Source organism: Podarcis pityusensis (genome assembly GCF_964106645.2).
Source record: "Podarcis pityusensis genome assembly, chromosome: 13".
Classification (NCBI taxonomy): domain Eukaryota; kingdom Metazoa; phylum Chordata; class Lepidosauria; order Squamata; family Lacertidae; genus Podarcis; species Podarcis pityusensis.
Window position 1 is genome coordinate 24124586 of NC_138038.1, and position 21154 is coordinate 24145739.

The window sequence follows — 21154 nt, forward strand, 5'->3', positions numbered from 1 at the left end:
ATCAGAGCACAGATGGGGAGCCTCTTCAGATCTGAAACCCTCCAGGTGTTGCTGGACTCCATCTCCCATCAGCCCCAGCCACCAAGGCCACCGATCAGGAATCATGGGAGTTACAGGCCACCAACATCGGTAGCCCCAGGTTCCCACCCCTGAATTAAGAGCTTGCTCAGTTTCAGCTCCTGCCATGCCAGTCCTACCTGATCACATGGTTGATAACAATGGGATCTGGATGTTGCAGGAGCCCCGCCAGCTTCATGGGGATCTCAGAGAATCGCATGCGGATGCAGCCAAAGATCTAGAATGGATAAAGAGAGCATGCCATGAATAAGCCCTGAGGCAAAGGGTGGGGTGGGAAGTAAGAAGAGATGGGGCAGGGAGGCAAGCCATGTATTGACTGACCTGGCGAAAGTATCGGTTGCAGTTGATGTACTCTCGCTCATGACTGTCCTGGAGCTTGTTGTGCTTGATGTAGAGCCACAGAGCCTGCATGATGCTGGCCCGAGTCTGGGTGTGAACGCCCAGAAGGCGAGCCAAACGGGGATCCAGCTTGTACTGGGGAGGCTGCAAGGGTAATATGGCCTGGTTAATATGCACTTGAAGTAGGGTCCTCTGTAACCTCAGACCAATCTGAGTGTTGCAACCTGCTTGCATCTCCGAATCAGGAATGATTAATGGAACCCATCTGAATAACCATCAAGAGAGAGAGACGATCTGTAGCCAAGTGGTTATCCCAGGCGGACTCTGGCCAGGCCTCCGAACCACCCACCCCACCCACCAGTTCTAATCCATAAGCAGAAACATTCATGAAAAGGAAGTCTGTTTTCATACTCCAAATGAATTACAGTCAACAGAAAGTCTGCAAGAGCACCAGCCTCTGAACCCAGTGCCTTCTCATTCTCAGTTCTATCTTCATAGTCCTACTTGGGCTGGAAACTTACTTTTTAAATCACAAGCACTGAGATTAATAGGAATCCAAATTCAGCACAATACTATGGTATCCTCAAGAAGGAGAACAGCTGTACATATAGCTGGAGGAAGTAAAGCCACACGATTTGTGATAATAAAATATGGAGAAAGAAGCTTCTGATCTAGTACTGCTGTATCTCCTCCCATCTCAAAGCTGGATTGTGCCATGAAAGTAATGTGGTTGGGAACCTGATAATTTCAGGGCACTACAACTCGCCTGCTCTCACCACCTACTGGCGCTTGTTCCCTGTTACCTGATGATCCAGCATGAGCAGAAGGGTGCATTTCACATTGACATCGCCCGGGCGCTTGACTTGGAAGCCATCTGTCTCTTGGGTTGTGGCCATCCGGTGCCACTGAGAGGGAAAAAGCCATATTGAGATAGTGCAAGACAAACATGGGGAACAAACTGGTTCATTTTACCACACAGTACAGTGGTGCCCCGCAAGACGAATGCCTCGCAAGACGAAAAACTCGCTAGACGAAAGAGTTTTCCGTTTTTTGAGTCGTTCCGCAAGACGAATTTCCCTATGGGCTTGCTTCGCAAGTCTTGCAAGTTCTTGCGAGTTTGTTTCCTTTTTCTTAAAGCCGCTAAGCCGTTAATAGCCGCTAAGCCGCTAATAGCCGTGCTTCGCAAGACGAAGAAACCACAAGACGAAGAGATTCGCGGAACGGATTAATTTCGTCTTGCGAGGCACCACTGTAGCTGATATTTTAATGGTTGGTTTTCATGTTTTACCCTTGCTCTTCTAATCAGGTGGGGTTACAGAAGTTTTTATACTATTATCATCTCAAATATCAACAGAACACAGATGGGAAACAGCCCAGCCTTATCCACTACCCTTACTCCATCCCCGATAGCTGAAGGAACTATGCAAGCCTCTCCAATGCTGTTCAATTAATCCAAAAGCACTTTAAATGAAGTCACTGAGACTGCCAAATATCGCAGTTTTAACAATGGTGCAAAAAGGCACTGAAGACACTTCAATAGCACCTGTGCTAAAGGAAAGTTCTTTTTTTATTTGTATACATGATGTCAATTTTATGGACACACACACTCGGGAACCTTTGACTACAGTAAGTGTGCCGTTATGTGTCTATGTTGTGTGAAGTGGTGGAGATCACCATATGCAAAGGCTTCTCTAGGAATACTAGCACAGGGCTCCACATAGACAGTGAGTAAACTGTTGGTTTGGACATGGGAGATGCAGTCATTAAGCTCCCATGGTAGCACAGAACCTAGTTTACCAAACAGGTTTGCGGTGAAGATAACCGAGACAGTACTGGAAGCATTCTGTATGCAATGGAAAGTTCTACAGAAATGAACACTGGTTATTGGTGGGGGGAACAGAACTTAGCTAGATAAAACCCCATGATGCCAGTACATAGCTCATCTTAAACCCAATCCAGGAACACCATCTGACCCCTCCTTGGAAACTGTTCTCTCCAGCAATTATGATTCCCGGACCTGACCAATCATCTGCAAATGAGGCCTATCATCCCTCTCGGTCAACAGCACTGTTCTCAGCCCCAGTTGTGTATTTCTGCTCCTCTGAGCTGCCTCCCATTTCCTAGCACGCAACATGCACCAAGTCACCTACCTCCACCAGGTGGTTGTCTGGGCCATACAGCTCTTTGTCCAGCTCAATGACCAAGCTCTTGAAAAAGGATGAGAACTTCCTCTTCTGTTTACTTGGCTGAGATAGAAAGACACAGGAGAAACTGAGCCCCGCCTTTCCCAGAAGCACACAGACAGCACCGCTGCCAAAAACACATCTCTAAAAGTGAAGGACAAACAAGCGGGGCCAACTCTGCCAATGAGGGACTTCATTTAGCTTGCGCAATGTTGGGAGCAATACAGCCACTACTGACATCATCACTGTTATTGTGCTTTTCTGAATAAAATGAGGGCCTTTCTATGAGACTGGGGAGAAAGAAGCTCTGGAAGAACTGGGAATTTTATAAAGTCTACATTCCATGAAGGTTGCCAGTTAAATGAGGAACAGTCCTTAGTGTTGTGGAGTCTGAAATAATGGACTTCTGACTTCCGGGGTGGCGCCATCGGCAATGGCGGACTCCCTCTGAACTGGAGGGACCAGCTCCACGGGAAACGGGTCTTTTCCGCTACGGCGAAGTGGGGACCCATTTAAAAATCACAGGCGGATGAAGCCTGTGACCATGGGACTCGGCGGGCACCTTTAGCGCCCCCCCAAACCCGCAAAGGAACCCACTAACGGGCTCCGGAGCGAAGAGGGGGAAGTGGCGCGGTGCTGAGAGTCAACTGCTTCTTCTGTGGAGCGAAGCTGCACAGCCGTTGCCGGAGAGCGCTGCCTTTTTCCTGGGACAATTTGGCTTTTAAAACAACCACCCGTGAGTACTAAAGTTTTGGACAATTGGACTCTAAATAAGGATTTGCGAGCAGAAAGGAAAACTGGACTTAAAAGTTTAATTTAATTTGGCACTGAAACGGGAAGGTCTAAACAGGAAGTCAGCCTTCCGTTTCTTTGTAGATAGATTAAAGCAAAGACACGGCAAACTAGAGTTCTGAAAATCGTTTCTAAAGGATTAACTTTCATCATTTAAAATTGTTGAACCCCCTTTGGAAGCAGGAGAAGAGGGGGGATTTTTTCCAGACTGTTTAAACCTGCAGAAGTGAGTGTAAAGTAAAGTAACTTTCCACTGTCTTGATCCTGGAGCGGGGTGTCAGGACTGACGTTTTTTGAAGCTCATTGACCAGAGATAAACGTTTCTGACAGATAGCTAAAGGAAGAGATACATAGTGATTCCATTGTTCCCCTTCGCATTTTAAAGGAACAAATATTGACAAAATATCTGAAAAAGGAAACTTTGTTGTTAGATCTGTTTTTAAAAGAAAAGAACAAACAGAAGTTCTTCCCCTAGAGGGAGCCTGTGAAACTGTAACCAATTTTGAATCGGGGAGCCCGCAGCTGTTACAGATTACGATCGTGGGAATAGACTTCTGACCTTGCAGGACAATGTATTCAGAAGCTCTGTTGAGTGCTTTCTGTAAAACAAGTGCCTTATTGGAACAGCTACATGAGAAGATGGATTTTATGACTGATGCGATTAGAAATTTTGGACAGGCAGTGGGAAATTATATAGAGGCCACCCAGGAATCAGATCAGGAGTGTGCCCTGACAGAACAGATGAGGGAAGAGGATGTTGCTGAATCTTGGGCGCCAGAGATGGAGGGAGTTGCGGCCCAGCAGGAATGAACTTGGAAAAAGCCAGATTTGGAAAGATAAAGTTTGGTTTGGCTTGGAAATGGGGGGTTGGATAGACCCCCCTATGCAGGGAGGTCTGGCAATGGGCCGTGAGATGTTTGGGGTTGTGGGGGCTCTCAATTTTGGAGGGACTTTGAAACATGTTCTTAAATACCACATGGAGCTTAGTGTGGACTATGGAAAAGGGGCTGATTTGTCGAGAAGGGTCAAAAGCATTCTCAAGCTGGAGTTCCCAAGAGTGAAAGAACTAGGAAACAAAGGAAAATACAGCTATAAATATGAAGAAGAGCTGCGGAAGGGACATGGAAGGGACTTAAGGGCCTCGGACATAAGGTTACCAGGTTAATGCGCCAGATTGATGGGATAGAAAGGACTGACAAAACCCGGGTCCAGGAGGAAGAGACGCTGGATGAAGATTGGATTGTTATTTTTTTATTATTATTATGATTGTTTTATAAAATTGATGAATGTTAGAAAGATGTTGAAACGAAATTATTTGGCTCTAGTAAAAATGTTTAAAGAATTATGTAAGAATATTATGGTTATGAGAAATTGGTAAAAATAAGATTTAAGTTTTAAGTTTTAAGGTTTTCATAGTAAGATAAGATTAAAATAGATTAAGGTAAAGTAATGACAGAATATTATGAAATATGGAAAGGATTTGCTGCGACAATTAACAACTAGGATACAAAAAAGGGAGGAGGAGGAGGTCAAAGAAAGAAGGAAATGACAGTTAAAGAGTTGAGAATATTGGATTTGTTTTTAAATGTTTGTGACATATTTTTGTTTTTTAATTGTGTTGTGTTATTTTTTGATCTTGATTTTTATCAATCTGTATGGTTTGATTGTGGTTTGTCTTTTCTCTGTTTTTTCTTTTTTTTTTTCTTCTTTGTTTTCTTTTGTAATTCTAAAATTTTCAATAAATATCATTAAAAAGAAATAATGGACTTCTGCTATGTTTTTCAGCAATGAGATCATTTGGATCCTTTCAATTAGATTTGTCAATCCAAACTCTGGGAGGTGGGGATTTATGGTGCTAACATGCGGCCAAGTTGAAAGGGAAACATCAAACTGTCTTTTTCCAGAAGGGAGTCGGAAGAGCTAAAACAAATAACTGTATCAAGAGATGAAGTTCCAGGTCTTACTGACAATTAAAAATTAGCAAATTATCATGTCCATATAGTATATACCCAAGAATTCTTAAGGAACTCAAATATGATCAAACAAAAATATGTAACTTGCCCCTGGAATCAGCTACTGCAGTCAACAAAAGACGTAATTTTTAAAAAATGAATGGGCAGGGGGCAGGTTCCAGGAAACTCCTGCTGAGAAACAACAGCAGGAGAGCTCTATTGCCCTCATGTCTGCTTGTTCGCTTTCTATAGGCATCTGGTTGGCTACAGTGGGAAACAGGATGTTGAACTAGATAGGTTTTGGGTTGCACAAGCAGGACAAGGTGAAGGGAAGACACACAAGACGACTCCTGTATGGACAACAGCTAAGGGTGCAGAGCTGGCTAGCTGAGATAATTGGGTGCGCCCATGTGTGCATGTATGAGTGATATAGGGGGTTTACCCTGAACCAATCTCCAGGGAAGCCTACATCAGCCACTTTCCACAAAGCTACCTATCAGCAGGGATGTTTCAGCCTTACATCGTCTAAGAGTTTGCCTTCCACACGAAGTTCCCACGAAGCGATGCGTTCACTGCCTTCAGATTCTTCCTTGCCAGGCGTAAAGGTATTGGAGATGTAAATGCGAAGCTTCCGCTTTTGCTGAAGTTTGGAGAGAAACATTCACTAAGGACAGCAATAGGATCAATTCAACCACACACCAATTCCTTTCCACAGGTCTGGTCCTTCTTCCCAAGGCAATCTGAGCTGGCAGTGTAAGTTGCTTCTATAACTGAAGCCTCAGGCTGCCAAGGAACACCCCAAAGGAACTGATCCTTTCGCTTTCTCCATCCCTGAAGGACTTGACTAACTCAGTCTCCTTCCATCCCTCCTCACCGTCAAAGGTTTCTTGATTGCCTCCTGGATTTCCATCCTCTTGCGGGCAATTGTCTGGTCCAGTTTGCGCTCAAAGGCCAGCAAATCCATGTAGGCCTGAGACTCTGGGACTAGTTCACGAATCTGTGAAGACAGAGTCTATCAGAATGCCATCTCTATCAAGACAAGCATCCTTTGCCTCTGAGTAATTACACAGAAGGGGAATTTCAATGTGTACAATTATCCAAGATTTGTATCATGTTCTCCATCATTCCCAGCACGAAGGCTGACCTATCCCTGCTCTGCATATCATTGGGAAAAGGGGACAATAAAGCTTTATCCCCCTTTAGCAAAGGGTCAATATCCTTCCATCTCACAATCACTATTGCCCTTTCTATGATTGTTTTGAGGATAATCAGTGAATTACTTTGCAAATTAAAGTTGATTAACAATTGTAATAATGGACTGGAATTCCCAGTGGGAACAGCTGTGACATATGCAGCAAAATGTTCCAACACCCTCTATACTGGGTTTATTATCCTCCCATTCCACAACTACATAGGAACAGCTCACTCAGAAAAACTGCACACCTGAATAATTTTTCTAGAAAGAGCTGGCATGGCCTTGAGCCCTGCAATCCGTTTCTACCCATTTCCACCACATGTGCCTACTGCCTGCATCCTTCATTGAGGCCAAGAGCTCTCTCAGACAAGGAGCACTTACCCTCTGTGGCAGGACCTTGTCTGCCATCTTCCTCCTTTTGAGCCTGCAAGAATTGTGCAAAAAAGCAAGCTGTTAAGAGGCCAAAAACAGTCTAGAATCTGGTGGCACATCACACCTAATATCCACATGTATGGAAAGCCCAAACTACGCAACTGGAATGAATTTCAAACATTTTACTTGTGTGTCCCAGGGAATTCTATAATATAGCTCCACCTGTATCAGCTAAAACATCTTCCCTGCTTTAAAAATAGTGATAAACAAACTCCATGTAGCTTGATTCAGAGTTGGCTTGCAAAGGAAGGAAAACAACTGGCATAAAAGGAAATTATTTTCAATGCATCTTCTTTCCTAGCTCCAGTACCAGCTCTAATAGTAAAAATAAAAATATGTAGCTCTAGTAGCAAAAGCATCTGATTTGCATTTAACCCTGAAACTCAGATGATGAACATTTGTGCAGGGAGTGGGGATCAGAATACACTTGATACCAATCTCTGTTCTTGTCTCCAGGAGAATGTGTAGCTATGTCATCAACGGGGATAGTTTTTTACTACACAATAAGGGGGAAAATCAGGAAAACAGAGGCAGGAAGGATGATTTAGCAAGCCAAGAAAGGTCCTTTGCTTATGCAGCAGGTCAGTCAGATTTGAGGCGTTTCCTGTTGCCTAGTCAGATAAACCTAGGGACTGTATAGCTTTGCTATTCTCATCACTTGGCAATCTCCCTGCATTGTGTTTTGTGGACCTGTAATACACCATTCCCCACAGCTTTGCCTTTTTAAAAAAATCGGGGGGGGGGGGCATGTCTTCTGTCTGAGCTAATATTAGTGTCCAAGAATGGAAGGAACAGAAACCACCATCAATGGTTGTGCGATTTGCTTGGATGTTCAGTGAAATGTTCGATTTCATTAAACATACTTTTTGCACATGTGCAGAATCTCATTGTACATTCCTTGATGGAGTGGAATGTCAGAAAAAATGTTTGAGTCATAATATATCTGAGCATTTTGAGATGTTCAAATTCATATTATGAACCAGCTAACTTAGTACTTTGGGAACATTATGGCTTTTGTAATATTCCTAATAAGTGCCTGTCCTACCCTTCCCTCAAAAATACCGCAAGGGTCATATGCTTTGGCTTTATGCAGATTTCAGCTGATTTATCATTTTCGTGTTGAGAATGATACTCTTTGAAGACTCACTGCCACATTTCAAACTCTATTTTGTAACAGGCCAAACTATTTTTTTTAAAAAATGCATTCACATTTCACCATGTGCGTATTTATTTTTATTTTAAAAAATAAAATAGCTGCTGCTACTCCCACCCGCATCCTGATCTGGATCATAACCATAGCACAGTTGGGCTTTCAACCTCCCACCCACCCACCACCCACACTGCAGCTCCAACAAAACTGCCCCCAATGTTGAAATTTTCCTTGGAGGGGAACTCCTAGATACCAAGAGCAACTTCCCTTCCAAGGCAAATAGCTTCAGGGTGTGTGCAATTTATTTTGTGGCTGTTGTCAGAGTTGTGTTATTCGAAAGGAAATGATTAACCTCTCTTCTACTGCAAGAGGGTGAAGAAGGGGGGAAAGGAAAGGCAGGAGAGAGCATATTTCAGACCCATACAGTGGGAAATGAAACCTTGCCTGCAGCACCACAGAACAGAACTGCGCCTTTAACCCACCACAGAAGGAAAGGAACAGCTACGGAGCTCAAATTAACAAAGGGATCATATTCTGGCATCTGAAATGGCAATTCAACAAGACAATAGACGTACTCCCCCACTTCTACCATGTAGAACATGGCCCCTGAAGCCTGGATGCCAGATGTGTGCAGCTGCTTGTTTCTCTATGCATCTCCTTCCTTGGATTAAGCTGGCCGAGGAGGACTTGCCAAGAAACTGAATGTCATTTGCATCCCATTTGTTTTTAAAAACAGCTGGTAAAATCAGGCCAAGCAGGACTTGTGAGGAGCATGAGAGAAGAACAGATGAAAGTCAAGCTCAGCAGAAGTAGCTTAGCAGAAGGGGAGTGGAGGATATAGTAGTGAAGGGAGTCAAAAACCCCTATCATAATGAGAATGGGGGTGAATGGGGTGCTGCTTAATCTTAGCTATCTGATTTTCCATCAACAAAAAAACATCTGTAAGAGCCACAGAATCTGGACCCACCGGGAGCTGATAATATTACGCAAGTCACTCTTCTTCCACTCTCCCTTCTGTAACAGGAGGATAATGCTGGGATACCTTGCAAAGCTATTTTAAGGATTGCTGAAATAAGTTGTAAGGAGCACTCTGAACACTGGAAATGTAGCCTATAAATACCAAATACGTATATTGTTTTTCAGCTTTTTCTGGGAAAGTACACAGTTATTGCTTTTGAAAACTGTGTGCAGGTCAGGAAATTGGTGGAGACAAGCAGAACCTGCAAAGAAACTGCTGAAGTATCCCCACCCCCTAAGACAAGTACCAAACCAAGCTTTCTCCCAAAAACTGTTAGCTGTTAAGGGTTCAAGAAGGCCAATTCCCTCACTTCACCCCTGGCTTTCCAGCTGACAACTAAAATTATATGACTCCTTGAAACCAACGAGCATACTTGGTCCACACTGGGCTGATCGCCAGGGGAGGGGGAACTTTATGTTCTTTCATTGACAAAGCTTACATACTTCTGCATACCTAGAAGTCTTCCAAGTATGTAGAAATAGCTGGCTAGCTTGAAGAAAGCAGGCAGCCCGAGCTGCCGTTATTCACAGTAACATTGAGCTTAAAAGACAAAGGCAGAAAATGTGCACATAGCAGTCTCCCTAGGCTTAGAGGAGAGGGGTGTACTACAGAGTTCCTGAGATAGGTCACAGAGAATTCAGATTGTCATTAGTGCATTTCTCACTCTCGTTTTGAGTCATTCCATTTTAAACATGCTTCAATTCCAAGATAGATCAGGGGCCTAGAAGGGGTTGGAAAGGCCTGGCAAGTGACCTTGGTTCTAGCTAACTGAAAACAGAACTTGGGTGGATTCAAGGCCCCCAGGCCAACCACATCGTGATGTCTCAGAAGTCCCACCCTTCAGTGCTGGGAACTAGTAGTCACATACAGTATCTAGGGGACGGGGGAAGTGGACATCCAGAGAGAGAAGCAATTTGCACACAAAGAACATTGCCCTAAATCTTTTGGTTCACCTCAGTTGCTGCTATCATGAACAGGTAGAGTATTAAGTCCCAGTATCATTCCTACTGGGGTAATCTGTTCAAAATGAATGGGACACTGCTGGACTTCTCCGCTGCTATTTCTAGAAGCAACTGGGTTTTTTTTTATTGTGAGGGGAAATCCTTGGCTGCTTCATCAAAATGGTCTGTTCTACCCAAAATCGACAAAAAAATGCTTTTTGTGGAGATGCTCAAAGTTACTCTGTTGTCCCCAACATGCTGTTCTTTAGTATCGCTGACAATCTAAGAGTCTGGATAAAGGTAGAGCAGGGGTGAAGACAACAGATTGGGGCTGGGTTAGACAAAGCACTAATTACGGTCCATATGAAGACCTTCTGTGGCAACAAGGACAGCAAAGCACACATTCCTCTCCATCTTCATTGCACTGGCTCAGTATTGTCTAGCGGAGTCATTCCAAGCAATATACGGTTTAATTAGTCCTAGGCTTCTATACTGTACCCTTGACTGCTCTGTAAGCTATTGATATGTTTGCTTAGCATTTAGCAGACAGAATTTCCCACATCCACTCCAATCCGTAATCCCCTTTAATGACAATGCCCCTAGCCAAGCTGCCCTCAGTCTCGTCTTATTGTTCTTGCTTGGATGAATTTCTGTGGGTGTAAGCAGAGTTCATAGTCAAGATCCTTGCAACAGTCCAACAAACGATCTGTGCTTTGGAACCTTGATGTTTTTTGCTAGTTCTAGCTAACTGAGGGAGGCCAGCTGCGCCTATCTGACTGACCATTTACACCTCTTTGTGCAAAGTGTGGTTCCTGGTCCTCTTCACAAGGCTATATTACAATCACTCCTAAAAGAAGCCCTCCTTGGAGCTATGAAATTGTCTACTTGCCTGGGACATGCCTTTTAGAACAATGTTAAGGAACAAGTGATGGTGGTTCAGCTCAGATTCTCTGGATTAGAATGGTTTTCTGAACCCATTTCAGGTGGTAGTTTTGCCCCAATGTGTAGCTTCTTGACTACATTGGCTCCCAAGCTGGTGCAGTCATGCCCTGGCATAAGCCAGCTCCCAATCCAGCAAATTCTTTTGCATCCCGGCTCTGCTCCTTCCCCAAATGCTCTGTTTCAGCTGGTGGTAGCTTTTGCCTACTCTCCTGTCAGCAGCAGAACTGTTCCACTGGTGAAGACTAGAGGATCTGGGCAAGACCATTTTAAACCTTGCCATTATTACCTATTTTTGTACTGTTAAAGGTATTTTACTGGTTTTATTGCCTCTTATTTCAATCTTTAAATTTTCTCCAAGTAGTTCTGAATAAAACATAATATACAGAAGCTGCAGGAAATATTTTCTTTTTGTACATCTTGGGTTAAATCCTTTCCTTTTGGGTCCTACGCACCTTTCTCTGAAAACATCCAAGCCTGCTTCTGTTAAAAAATTAATTAAGAACTGCAAGCTATAAGGCAAGAAGTGGAAAGATAAAGAAGAAAAAGGTGTTCAAGGAAGGAGAGGAGGGTACGTGTGGAGTTCTCTAAAGGTTGTTAATTTGGTGCCCAAATAATCAGATTTGATTTTGTTGCTCCTCCTGTGTATCATTTGTACTTCTGCTGCTGTCAGCTGCTGCAATGCTACACACACTTATTTGGGAGAGTCCGAATGAACTAAGTGGGATTTACTTCCAAGTATATATGCATATAACTGGGCTGCATGTCAGCAAGTGTAGGCAGTAACTAGAGATGAGCAAGCCATCAAGAGCCTAGAGACCAGAGGAATAAAATTGGAAGTCAAGACCAGAGTCAAGTCAGGCTTAGAGGACAAACCAGGATGCAGGAGTGAAGAGTAATATCAGCACTATATTTTTACCACTAGATCTGCACTTGGTATAAATGTGATAATGCCTCAGTCAAGACCCACCATCTGGTAGATATAAGGTGTTGGAATGAATGGTGCCAACAATTATATGAATATACCTCATAACAGCTAGCCAAAACTGCACCATGATCTTGACACATGGCTAGTGGATAACATTGCTGTGTGTGTTTCAATATGCACCAGCATCTTATGGTTTGCAACAACCCTCTTTGTTCTAGATACCAAAAGGTCTGGTAAGCTCCAACATAGCACATTTTTTTGGTATTCGCTCAGCCTGTCAGCTAATAGCCAATATCTGCACACTCCCTTCTGTTTTGTCCGGCTGAGAAGTGTATTTTTGCTCTTTCTAAACTCTGTACTTCAGTTAACAAGTTTAATCAACAAGGAAACACTTTTGCACCATGGAATTTCTTAGATTTTTCTGGATCTCACTGCAAAAGCATACCACAATGGCCAGGAATATAATCAACTTCCAAAATGGACTGAGAGAGGATTACTAGTGGTTATTAAGGGGGGTCAGGGACATAAAACAATCTCTCTTCTTGAACGCAAACCCAAAATATTAAGCAGTGGTGTGGTAAAGTAGTGTGTGTGTGTGTGGAGACACTGGAAGTTGTCTAATGAAGAATGGGAGCTGGCTACTTTACGTATGTTGTAGAGACAGGATGGCTAGGAAATTGATCTTATTTGGAAATAGTACCAATACAGTCTCACCCTATATTCTACATTCACCCCCCTCAAATCACTTAGACACATATGCACTTACCCTCGCCTTTGGGATAGTGATGGAGGCGGTTGGGTCTGTGGAACAAGCAGGCGCTTCCGGAACGGATCCATCATGGACTGTGGCATTCCAGGTCTCATTGGAGAAGGTGATCCATACAGAGGCCCTGAGGGGGATCCCACTTGCAATCCTGCCATGGGCATCCGGCCACCAGGCAGAATCCCAGGGCGCTGGCAAGAGAAAACAAAAGACATTCTAGGAAACTAGGCACTGTACGCACCAGAGTTCATTGGCAGCCGCTTGGCTGAAGTCACTCTACTTCCCATAGCAGGGCAAAGTGCAACAGGCAGAGGCACATTAAAAACGCAAACTGTTTTAATGGTATTCCAAAGAACCGCTTGGGAATGTAGATCACGGACAGAGAGGAAAGACAGGCACCTTTAAGAGAGTTCACGGAGTTCTTATGAAACTATAGCTCTTAGAGCATCCATGGCAATTAAACCAGCTTTAAGTTTGTAGTACAGATGAGTGTGAAGAGAAGAAATGACGGAAGACTGCAAGAATGCTAAGTAACAGCTGTACTTACCTTTGCCACATTTACTTTGTGCCGTTAAAAATTGTACAGATGGCAAACATTTGAGGTAGGCATATTTCTCACATCACCATGATATGCCAGGGGAAGATGCACTTCCCAGCATTCATCCTTCTGTGTATAGGAGGAGGTATAGGAACCCTCTCCTGAATTTAGCAGACAAGCCCAGCTGCTATGTGCTCAAAAGAATGACATGAAAGAGGAAGCAGGCACTCTCTTAACCTCTAATCTAAGTTGGTGGCCTACATGGACAATGGAGCAAAAATGGTTTTCTGTTGGGAAGAACAACCTCAGCCCACCCCGCCCCGGCACATCTGGTGGCTTTCTGCTGCTGGTGGTACAGTTATAAATATAAGAACATGAATAATCAGTTGGGTCATTAACCCACATTTAAGAATCTCAGATTAACTTGTTTTGATCAGATAAAAACAAAATTTACGCCTAATGATGGATGGTATGGAAAGGTGAGTGCAAGAGGCTACAGCCCTCTAGCTCCAGTTTCAGGTAGCACTTGGGGAGAAAAGTCTAAAATGCTTTACTATTCTTGAATGCACTCAGATGAACGTTCCTCCACAAACATTCACACCCTTAACACTTTCCAGTGTCCCAAGAACATTACCATTGAACCAAAGCCAAACAAAAACTGCAGGCAAGACCCTCCCCTCTACCCAACAAGTGAGATTATTCCTCTTGCACAAGAGAGGTCCCTCTGCAGATTCCTTTACAGGTTTCCCCTGCCTAGACATTCCCATAGAACCCTTGGAGATGCACACACTGTGGGTGTAACATACTGGCTAAGAGCCTGAGCTGTGGACTAGGAAAACCCCAGTTCAAATCTCATTTCAAACCACAAAGTCAACAGTAGCCTGCCTGCAGTATGTGTGTAATACTGAACTACTCTGAATGGCTACTTTAAGGAATCCCAGGAACATGCACAAAGCACTTTCAACTTTCTATAGCACTTTATAAGTTACTATTGCAGAGACTTATTGCAAAGCTTTTTGAACTCACCTGAAACATTTGCACAATAGAAACTGCCAACCATACTAACAGAGGATAACAATACCACCAGGATCTTTTGTAAGTTACACAAGTCAAACAGCAGAATCACATCAGGTGTTTGTAACAAACTTGGGTCATTTGGCAAAACATTGTAATTCACCACCACAGATTTTGGCCAGCCTTGATCATCACTCATTGTTTCTTGCACCTAGTGAGGATCAGCTTTTTTACTTTCTGCTCTACCGAGGCACATGACCCTAAGTCTTCATTAAACCAAACCAAAGTCCCATAAGCCAACAAGCAATAGCTTCAGACCAAGGTATGCTGGTGGTAAACAAACCATAGCTTCCAGGTAGGGTTCACACATAACACTATGCTATGGTTTAGTCTAGCATTATATGCAAATTAGGTCACTGTCAGCATGCTGTACCCTATCTAAGACTTTGTTGGCATCCATCTGTTTCAAGAGACAATGGAGTGCACCTCGGGGGTGAAGTCAAACTGCTGGAGAATCACAGTGCCTGCTACGGCTGCAGGGACTGGTAACTCATAATTGCTGCCTCCCGTGTTGTTTTTGCTGTGTTGGCAGTACTGAAGCAACCTCCCCGGGACAGCCTAGGCCAGGCATAGGCAAACTCGGCCCTCCAGATGTTTTGGGACTACAACTCCCATCGTCCCTAGCTAACAGGACCAGTGGTCTGGGATGATGGGAATTGTAGTCTCAAAACATCTGGAGGGCCGAGTTTGCCTATGCCTGGCCTAGGCAGTGTGTATGGAGGTCCTGGGCTGCCCAGATGACAAGATACCATCCAACCGCCTCTGGGACTCCACTCCAGATTTGTTTGGGTTTACACCTTAGTCTTTTCTTCTCCTGGAGATGTTCTGCAAGGCAGCAATCTAGGACTGCCAGGTGATTTAAGTAGCAGAAGCAAAAATGCTAGCACTTATAATTACATTTAAGTAAGTTTGCCTGTTGTCATCCACAACTTTAATGACAGAGTCTCTGAGCCACTCTTTGCCACCAGTACGCCATGGAGCCATTTCTCTAAGGACTAGGCCCAGGATCACCAGACAAAACTTGGCTCTTCCACACTTAATAGTTCTGTGCAGAACTGCATAAAAAGGAGAAACTCTGCCAACTGTTGGGCTCATTATCAAGAGAAGCTACACTGCTCACATTTCTCCGGCCCTTGTAATTATTAAAGGCTTGTCTAGGACTGAATTCAGCAACCCGACATCTGGGGGCAACTGCTAATTTGATTGGAAAAGCACATGCTGGATCTGCCATGATTCACAGCTGCACTTAGCTCAGGTTACCTATGCACAGGGCTTGTTTATTAAGTCCTTAGAGGGGCATTTGATTGTGTATGCGCACACATACACACCTGCCCTCTTGAGCCTGCTTCAGAAGGGATTGCACTCCCTTGCCCTGTGGGATCTGAAACAAGCGTCTGCTGCCAAGGAGCTAACGCAGCTGCCAAAGCCACCAAGCCAGCAGGGCAACATTTCATCCTTCCCCAGCAGGCCCAGGCAGAGCCTCTAGTCCACTGCCACTCCCAAACAGAACTCAGGCAAAGGGGGTTGGGCAGCACCATACAAGTCCAACAGTGAAAGGATTGCCCACAGCAGCGAATACTGGAGAAAAACATTCAAAGGGAACATTATGAGCACGAGAACAGGCAGGAGACAAGTCATGCATAGAAAGGCTGCTGGAGGAAATGGGTATGCTCACTTATGGAAACAAAGATGAAAGGAGATATGTTGACTGTTTTCAAGCATCTGAAACGTTGTCAGGCAGGAGGGAGTCACAGTTAACTAAATCCCACCTCGGCCATGAATTTGTTCTGTGGGTCAGATTAAGCCACACAGTCTCAGCTTCGGCTCCCTTCCTCCTTTCTATCTACAACAGGGGTATTGTAGACTCTACGAAAAGCGATGCTAATAACATTAGCCTACTTAACAAGGTAAAAATTACGACGATAATGTACTGGTATGTGAAACATGCTACATAAATGCTGATTACTGCCATCCACGGAAGATGCTACAAGTGGCAATGGCTGTAAAGCACCAAAAGGCAGATATAGGTTGCAACTGGAGATAAACTTCCGAACTAGGGGAGCACCAAGTCGGTGACGGAATAAGTTGCCCAGAGAGATTGTGAAATCACTTTCCTTGCAGATTTCCCAAACAGAACTTGCAGCATGTATACAGGTCTATAAGTCTCTGGACTGTTATTTTGCTGTTAAATAAACTCCACTTACTACCAAAGATTTATAAAGCATGTTAATATGCTACAAACAACCAAGCATCTGTTACCCCTCCAAGGACCTTTGAGGTTCAATTCTAGCAAGCAGATTCATAAATAACCAGCATCCTCCCAATTTCCCAGACTACCCCTCTTAACAAGAGGCTCCTCCCTCAACACAATTATTTCTTCCCTCCTTTCTCTAATCAATTACTACATATTCTGGGCCAGTGTTGACTTTGGCTGAGGAAAAGGACGGTGTGCAGTTAATCCCCAGCATTCTTCAAACAAATGGAGCAATATTCATTACTCCGCTGTTGCTTGGCTGTGTCATTTTATACACAACATTCTCTCTTCACCCCCTCTTTTATCAGCTACATCACTGCCCACATTCATATAGTTAAAGGCAACTGGACCCTTTGAAGTGGTCATTTATGAGAGATGCCTTTTGTATCATCCACATGCTTTTAAAAAGCAAGTTCTCCTATTTGCTACACAAAGGTCACGCTCTGTGAAATCCTGCTGAGATCCCATACCTCCACACCAATGAGAGAATTTCCTTGGGAAGACTTTGCAGATGGGTTTTCTGTCACGGGCAGGAAAAAGCCTCTCCACATATTTCAATTTTAGGGGCACGTGCAATAAATTTTAAGTGTGCATCTAAACATGTACAGTGTCAGTGTGATAAACATGTGTTTGCAAACATCTGCATTGAATAGGTAAGCTGAATGAATGTATAATGTGGCAAACTGTGCAGTGTGTGAAATGGCTCCAATTGCAACCACTTGGGGGAGGGGGAACCTCCCCAGGTCAAATGAAATCCTAGAAACAGTAAGAGAAAGGATGTGCCAGCACATATGTACCTTTCCCAGCAATGTGTGACTTACTTGCTTGAACCATTTACAATGTATTTGTTTTCTCCTTGTAATATGGAATGTGAGAGTTGACACATAATAAGATGTGTGTGGATGATTCTGCCTTGTTCTGTGGAAGATGAATCTGATGGTCTCCTATAATTTTATGGACTTGAAATTATTCTGCACAGCTGCCTAGGTAGCTTAGATGTGGCTATTATACGTACATAGGCAATTTATATATTTGTCTGCTTGTTATTGTTCAACATCCACTGGGAAACAACGGTCTTAGCTACGTGTTCAGCTGCAGCCTGTTTTTTCTTACCCCCAAGAGGAACACTCAGTTCAGACAGGAGTAGGTCTCAATTGCCACCACATCTCCCCCAAGGAATTAAGACAACCATCTGCAGTTTTAAAAGAGCTGCTACTTTCTTTTACAAGTTTCTGATTACAGCAAATGCTTAGGACCATTTCCTTGGCTTAGAATGTGGTCCTTCCTGGCCACAGAATCATAGGGCTGCAGGTGACCGTAAGTCACTCGTCCACTCCTCTCTGTGTAAAACTACACACACACACAAATACCATCTCAAGCACAGCATCTGATATGACAGCACAGCTACTGAGGAACTACAGTATTGAAAACACTGAACAGAGGAAAAGTGGGAAGAGATAGGATTTAAAAGGCACAGAAAGAAAACTACTGCCCCTGATTACTGAGGACAATCTCTATTTTCCGTACCAGTCTCTCATACAGCACTGTCTTCATTTGTCTTTGGGAATGATGTTGAAGAAGCCTGTGAAAAAATTCTAGAGTGTCCTTACGGTTTCAGTCCCCTTCTCCCTCTAGTCTCTGGAACATGTAATCATTGATGGAAGAACAGGGAGTTTACTAGTACACAAGACAGCTCTTCTTTTCATCTGCAAGTTGTTAGAAAGTGTGAAAGACACTGAACACAAACGTCACACAAAGTGGTTTATGCTGAAGTTTCCTTAGAAGGTGCATCTACACAGCAATAATATGCCAGTCCCATGGTAGGTAAGTCTCAGTCCTTCTCCAACACAAAACCACAGCCAGAGATTCTGCTCGCCATCTAATAATTGCCATCTAATCTAATTGCCACCCTGTGCATTTACTTAAGTAGCAACACGGGTGAGTCAGCATTCAGTTGCCATTAACGGTTTTCACAGGTTTAATGCAATCCAAAGTCACAGCAGGAAGACCAAGGAAAGAAGAGAAAAGCGAGTAATAAAATACTTGACATTAAAAGGTTAGCTCACTAGACACTTGTGTATGGTATCAAACATTTGAGTCATATTTAAAACTCATCCAAGGAAATGCATTTCCAAGATTCTGCTTACAGAACTGCATCTTGTGAATTTCAGCTGGGACTTAAAAAATATGTCTGGCCCTCATAATGAAAATATGCAAGTACTCTCTGTTAAAGGCTTCAAGAAGCACCCATGCCTTCAGAAACGTTCCCTAATGCATGTACTAATTCATCTTCCCTATCCCACGTAGTACATTTATTTCCTGCTTCATCCCTCTAGTCAGAGGCTTGCAGAGCACAACATAGCAGGTTCATCAGGCTGATACTTGCTGAAACTGCTGTACTTGGCTGCTTCTGCTTCCGGCTTCCTTGTTACAGAAGCATTACCACCTCCAAAGGAAGTGCAGGGACTTGAAGGCACAGTTTCTCTCACTGCTAAAAATCCACACCAGACTTTTGAAACTGTCTCCATTTGAAAAGCAAAGCTAGCACTCCTCACATGGGATGCACTCAATATTCACAAGGTGTGTACCTCCCATTGTCTGAAATTGATGCAACAACTAAGCCAATGTCCTCAAATTCTAACCACTAGGGATGCTTGTCTGCTGGTCTTTGTTAATACTTTCACAGCATGAAGAGACTGCTAAGAAGCCAGTTCCAGTTACAAAAGAATAGGGCTGGAAGGGATCAGCAGGCCATTACCGTAAGTCCAGTCCCTTACCCCAGTATCCCGTGCACAATAATTCACATTATGATGAGATACAAGCATAAAATCAGGAGACCACACAGCGTACTACAAAAAGCGCCATCTAAGCCGAATGCTAACTGCGGTGTCATAATACAGAAAAATGCTTTTTTGAGGAAAAGTTAAACCCAAATCTTAAATTCATTCAATACTCTCAAAAGAAAGTTATTGGGACATATCTAGGATTTTGCTTGGAGTTAAGCTAACAGCAACCAGTGTTGATTCAGATGATCTTGGGGGAGGACCCATGATCTCTGGTAGTCAGAAAGTTATTTCTGAATGAAATAAATAACATAAAAAAGGAACTGGCACTGCAATTTTTACAAACTAATATGGGCTTAAAGACAATGTGATTTTAAGGGTTTGTGGGGTGTGAGGAGCTATTCTTACTTGCCTGTAAAGGTGGTGACCATTTTGCATTTGTCCAATTGATGTGCAACTGCTGACGCATGGTTCCTTTAGGACCTGGAAGAGTGGGGCAGAATGGGCTTCTGGGCAGTGGGAGTGGGGAGGAATAGAACCCCAACACAAAATGGTTTATTTTAAGGAGGCAGACAACTCCAGAGAAGGACTGTCATTCCTAGGTGTCTAATATATCCACATTGCGCGCATATGTGTGTGTGTGTGTGTGTGTGTGTGTGTGTGTATATATATATATATATAATTATTATTTTGAGGGTTGAGACAAGGAGTCAAGACATGTCATTATGGACATTTCTCCAGTCCTATCAACAAGAGGACATCTGGAGACTCAAATGGCCCACTCAACACTCATACATAAATGTTTTGAGCTATCTTTTTGAAAATGCAGGTCTTGTTTCCCTGATTACCTATTTTGAAGGCTGTTCCTAATTAGCAATATCCAACCAAGTCAATACTCAGCACAGAACCATTTACATCAATGGTATGGAAATTACATAAGTCCATTGATTTCAGTGGGTGTGCTCCAGGTATGATGTGGCTGGATACCACCCCGCGGTTTTTACCTTCAGTGTTCTGAGGTAATAATCTTGCTATACAAGCTCTGCACAAGTTCAGCAACTCCTTATATTTTACTTCCCTAATGCTTTAGTTTGAACTCATTCAGTCATCTGACGCTACTCATAAGTCCCCAGAACTCTTATTCTATCTTTTTCGTTCCATGTTGTTCTTCCTCCATCAAAACACTTTATAATTTTTCATCTACACTGTATTAGGTTAAAATTAAAACAATATGTTACACAATTTAAATTGCTTCATGGTTTAAAGCGTTTCTCTCTTTTAAGTAAAAACAACAATAACTGAAAGCAGCTTGTAGAGTTTGGAACATATAACTGGCCTCCAAAGCATACAACAACCATGGTCAGAAATAAACCATGGCTTACCATAAGGAGTAATCTGCTGGCAGTTGCTGCTCTTTTTTCTTTCTTTCTTTTTTTAAAAGTAAGAACAGAAAGAAAACACACAATGCCACAATAACAATTCACTATTCCTAAATGTGGTATGTTAAGATAGACAATTGATATGATATATAAATGGGCACAATATATGCTCAAAGGCAGAAAGGGCAGTAAGATCTTCACACCACTGAGTAATGGGTAGTGGGTATTTATCTTTCCAGCCTTGGAATATAATTATCTTTTCAACTATAAGGGCTCAGATGATCCACTTTTGTTGTCCGTTAGTCCCCACATCATAGGAATGTTAAAAGCGCACAAACATCCTCATGTACCAAAGATTTTTCCAAAACAAAAGTTTCTGACCCAAAGATTGAGCATGTTAGCTCAACCAATCCATT

The 21154-nt window shown here is 43.2% G+C and overlaps 1 protein-coding gene across 3 annotated transcripts in view; it reads right to left on the bottom strand.

Moving 5' to 3' along the window:
* The window catches only part of SMARCD2 (SWI/SNF related BAF chromatin remodeling complex subunit D2), a gene marked incomplete at its 5' end in the record, with an annotated part of 31145 nt that overhangs the window by 4823 nt on the left and 5168 nt on the right, over positions 1-21154 (bottom strand). For all 3 annotated transcript variants that reach the window (XM_080979380.1, XM_080979379.1, XM_080979381.1), the window contains 8 exons: positions 198-295; positions 400-561; positions 1221-1322; positions 2568-2663; positions 5865-5984; positions 6219-6341; positions 6921-6963; positions 12714-12901. In XM_080979380.1, the coding sequence (XP_080835506.1) occupies positions 198-295; positions 400-561; positions 1221-1322; positions 2568-2663; positions 5865-5984; positions 6219-6341; positions 6921-6963; positions 12714-12901 (932 nt within the window). The remainder of the gene's footprint in view (positions 1-197; positions 296-399; positions 562-1220; positions 1323-2567; positions 2664-5864; positions 5985-6218; positions 6342-6920; positions 6964-12713; positions 12902-21154) is intronic.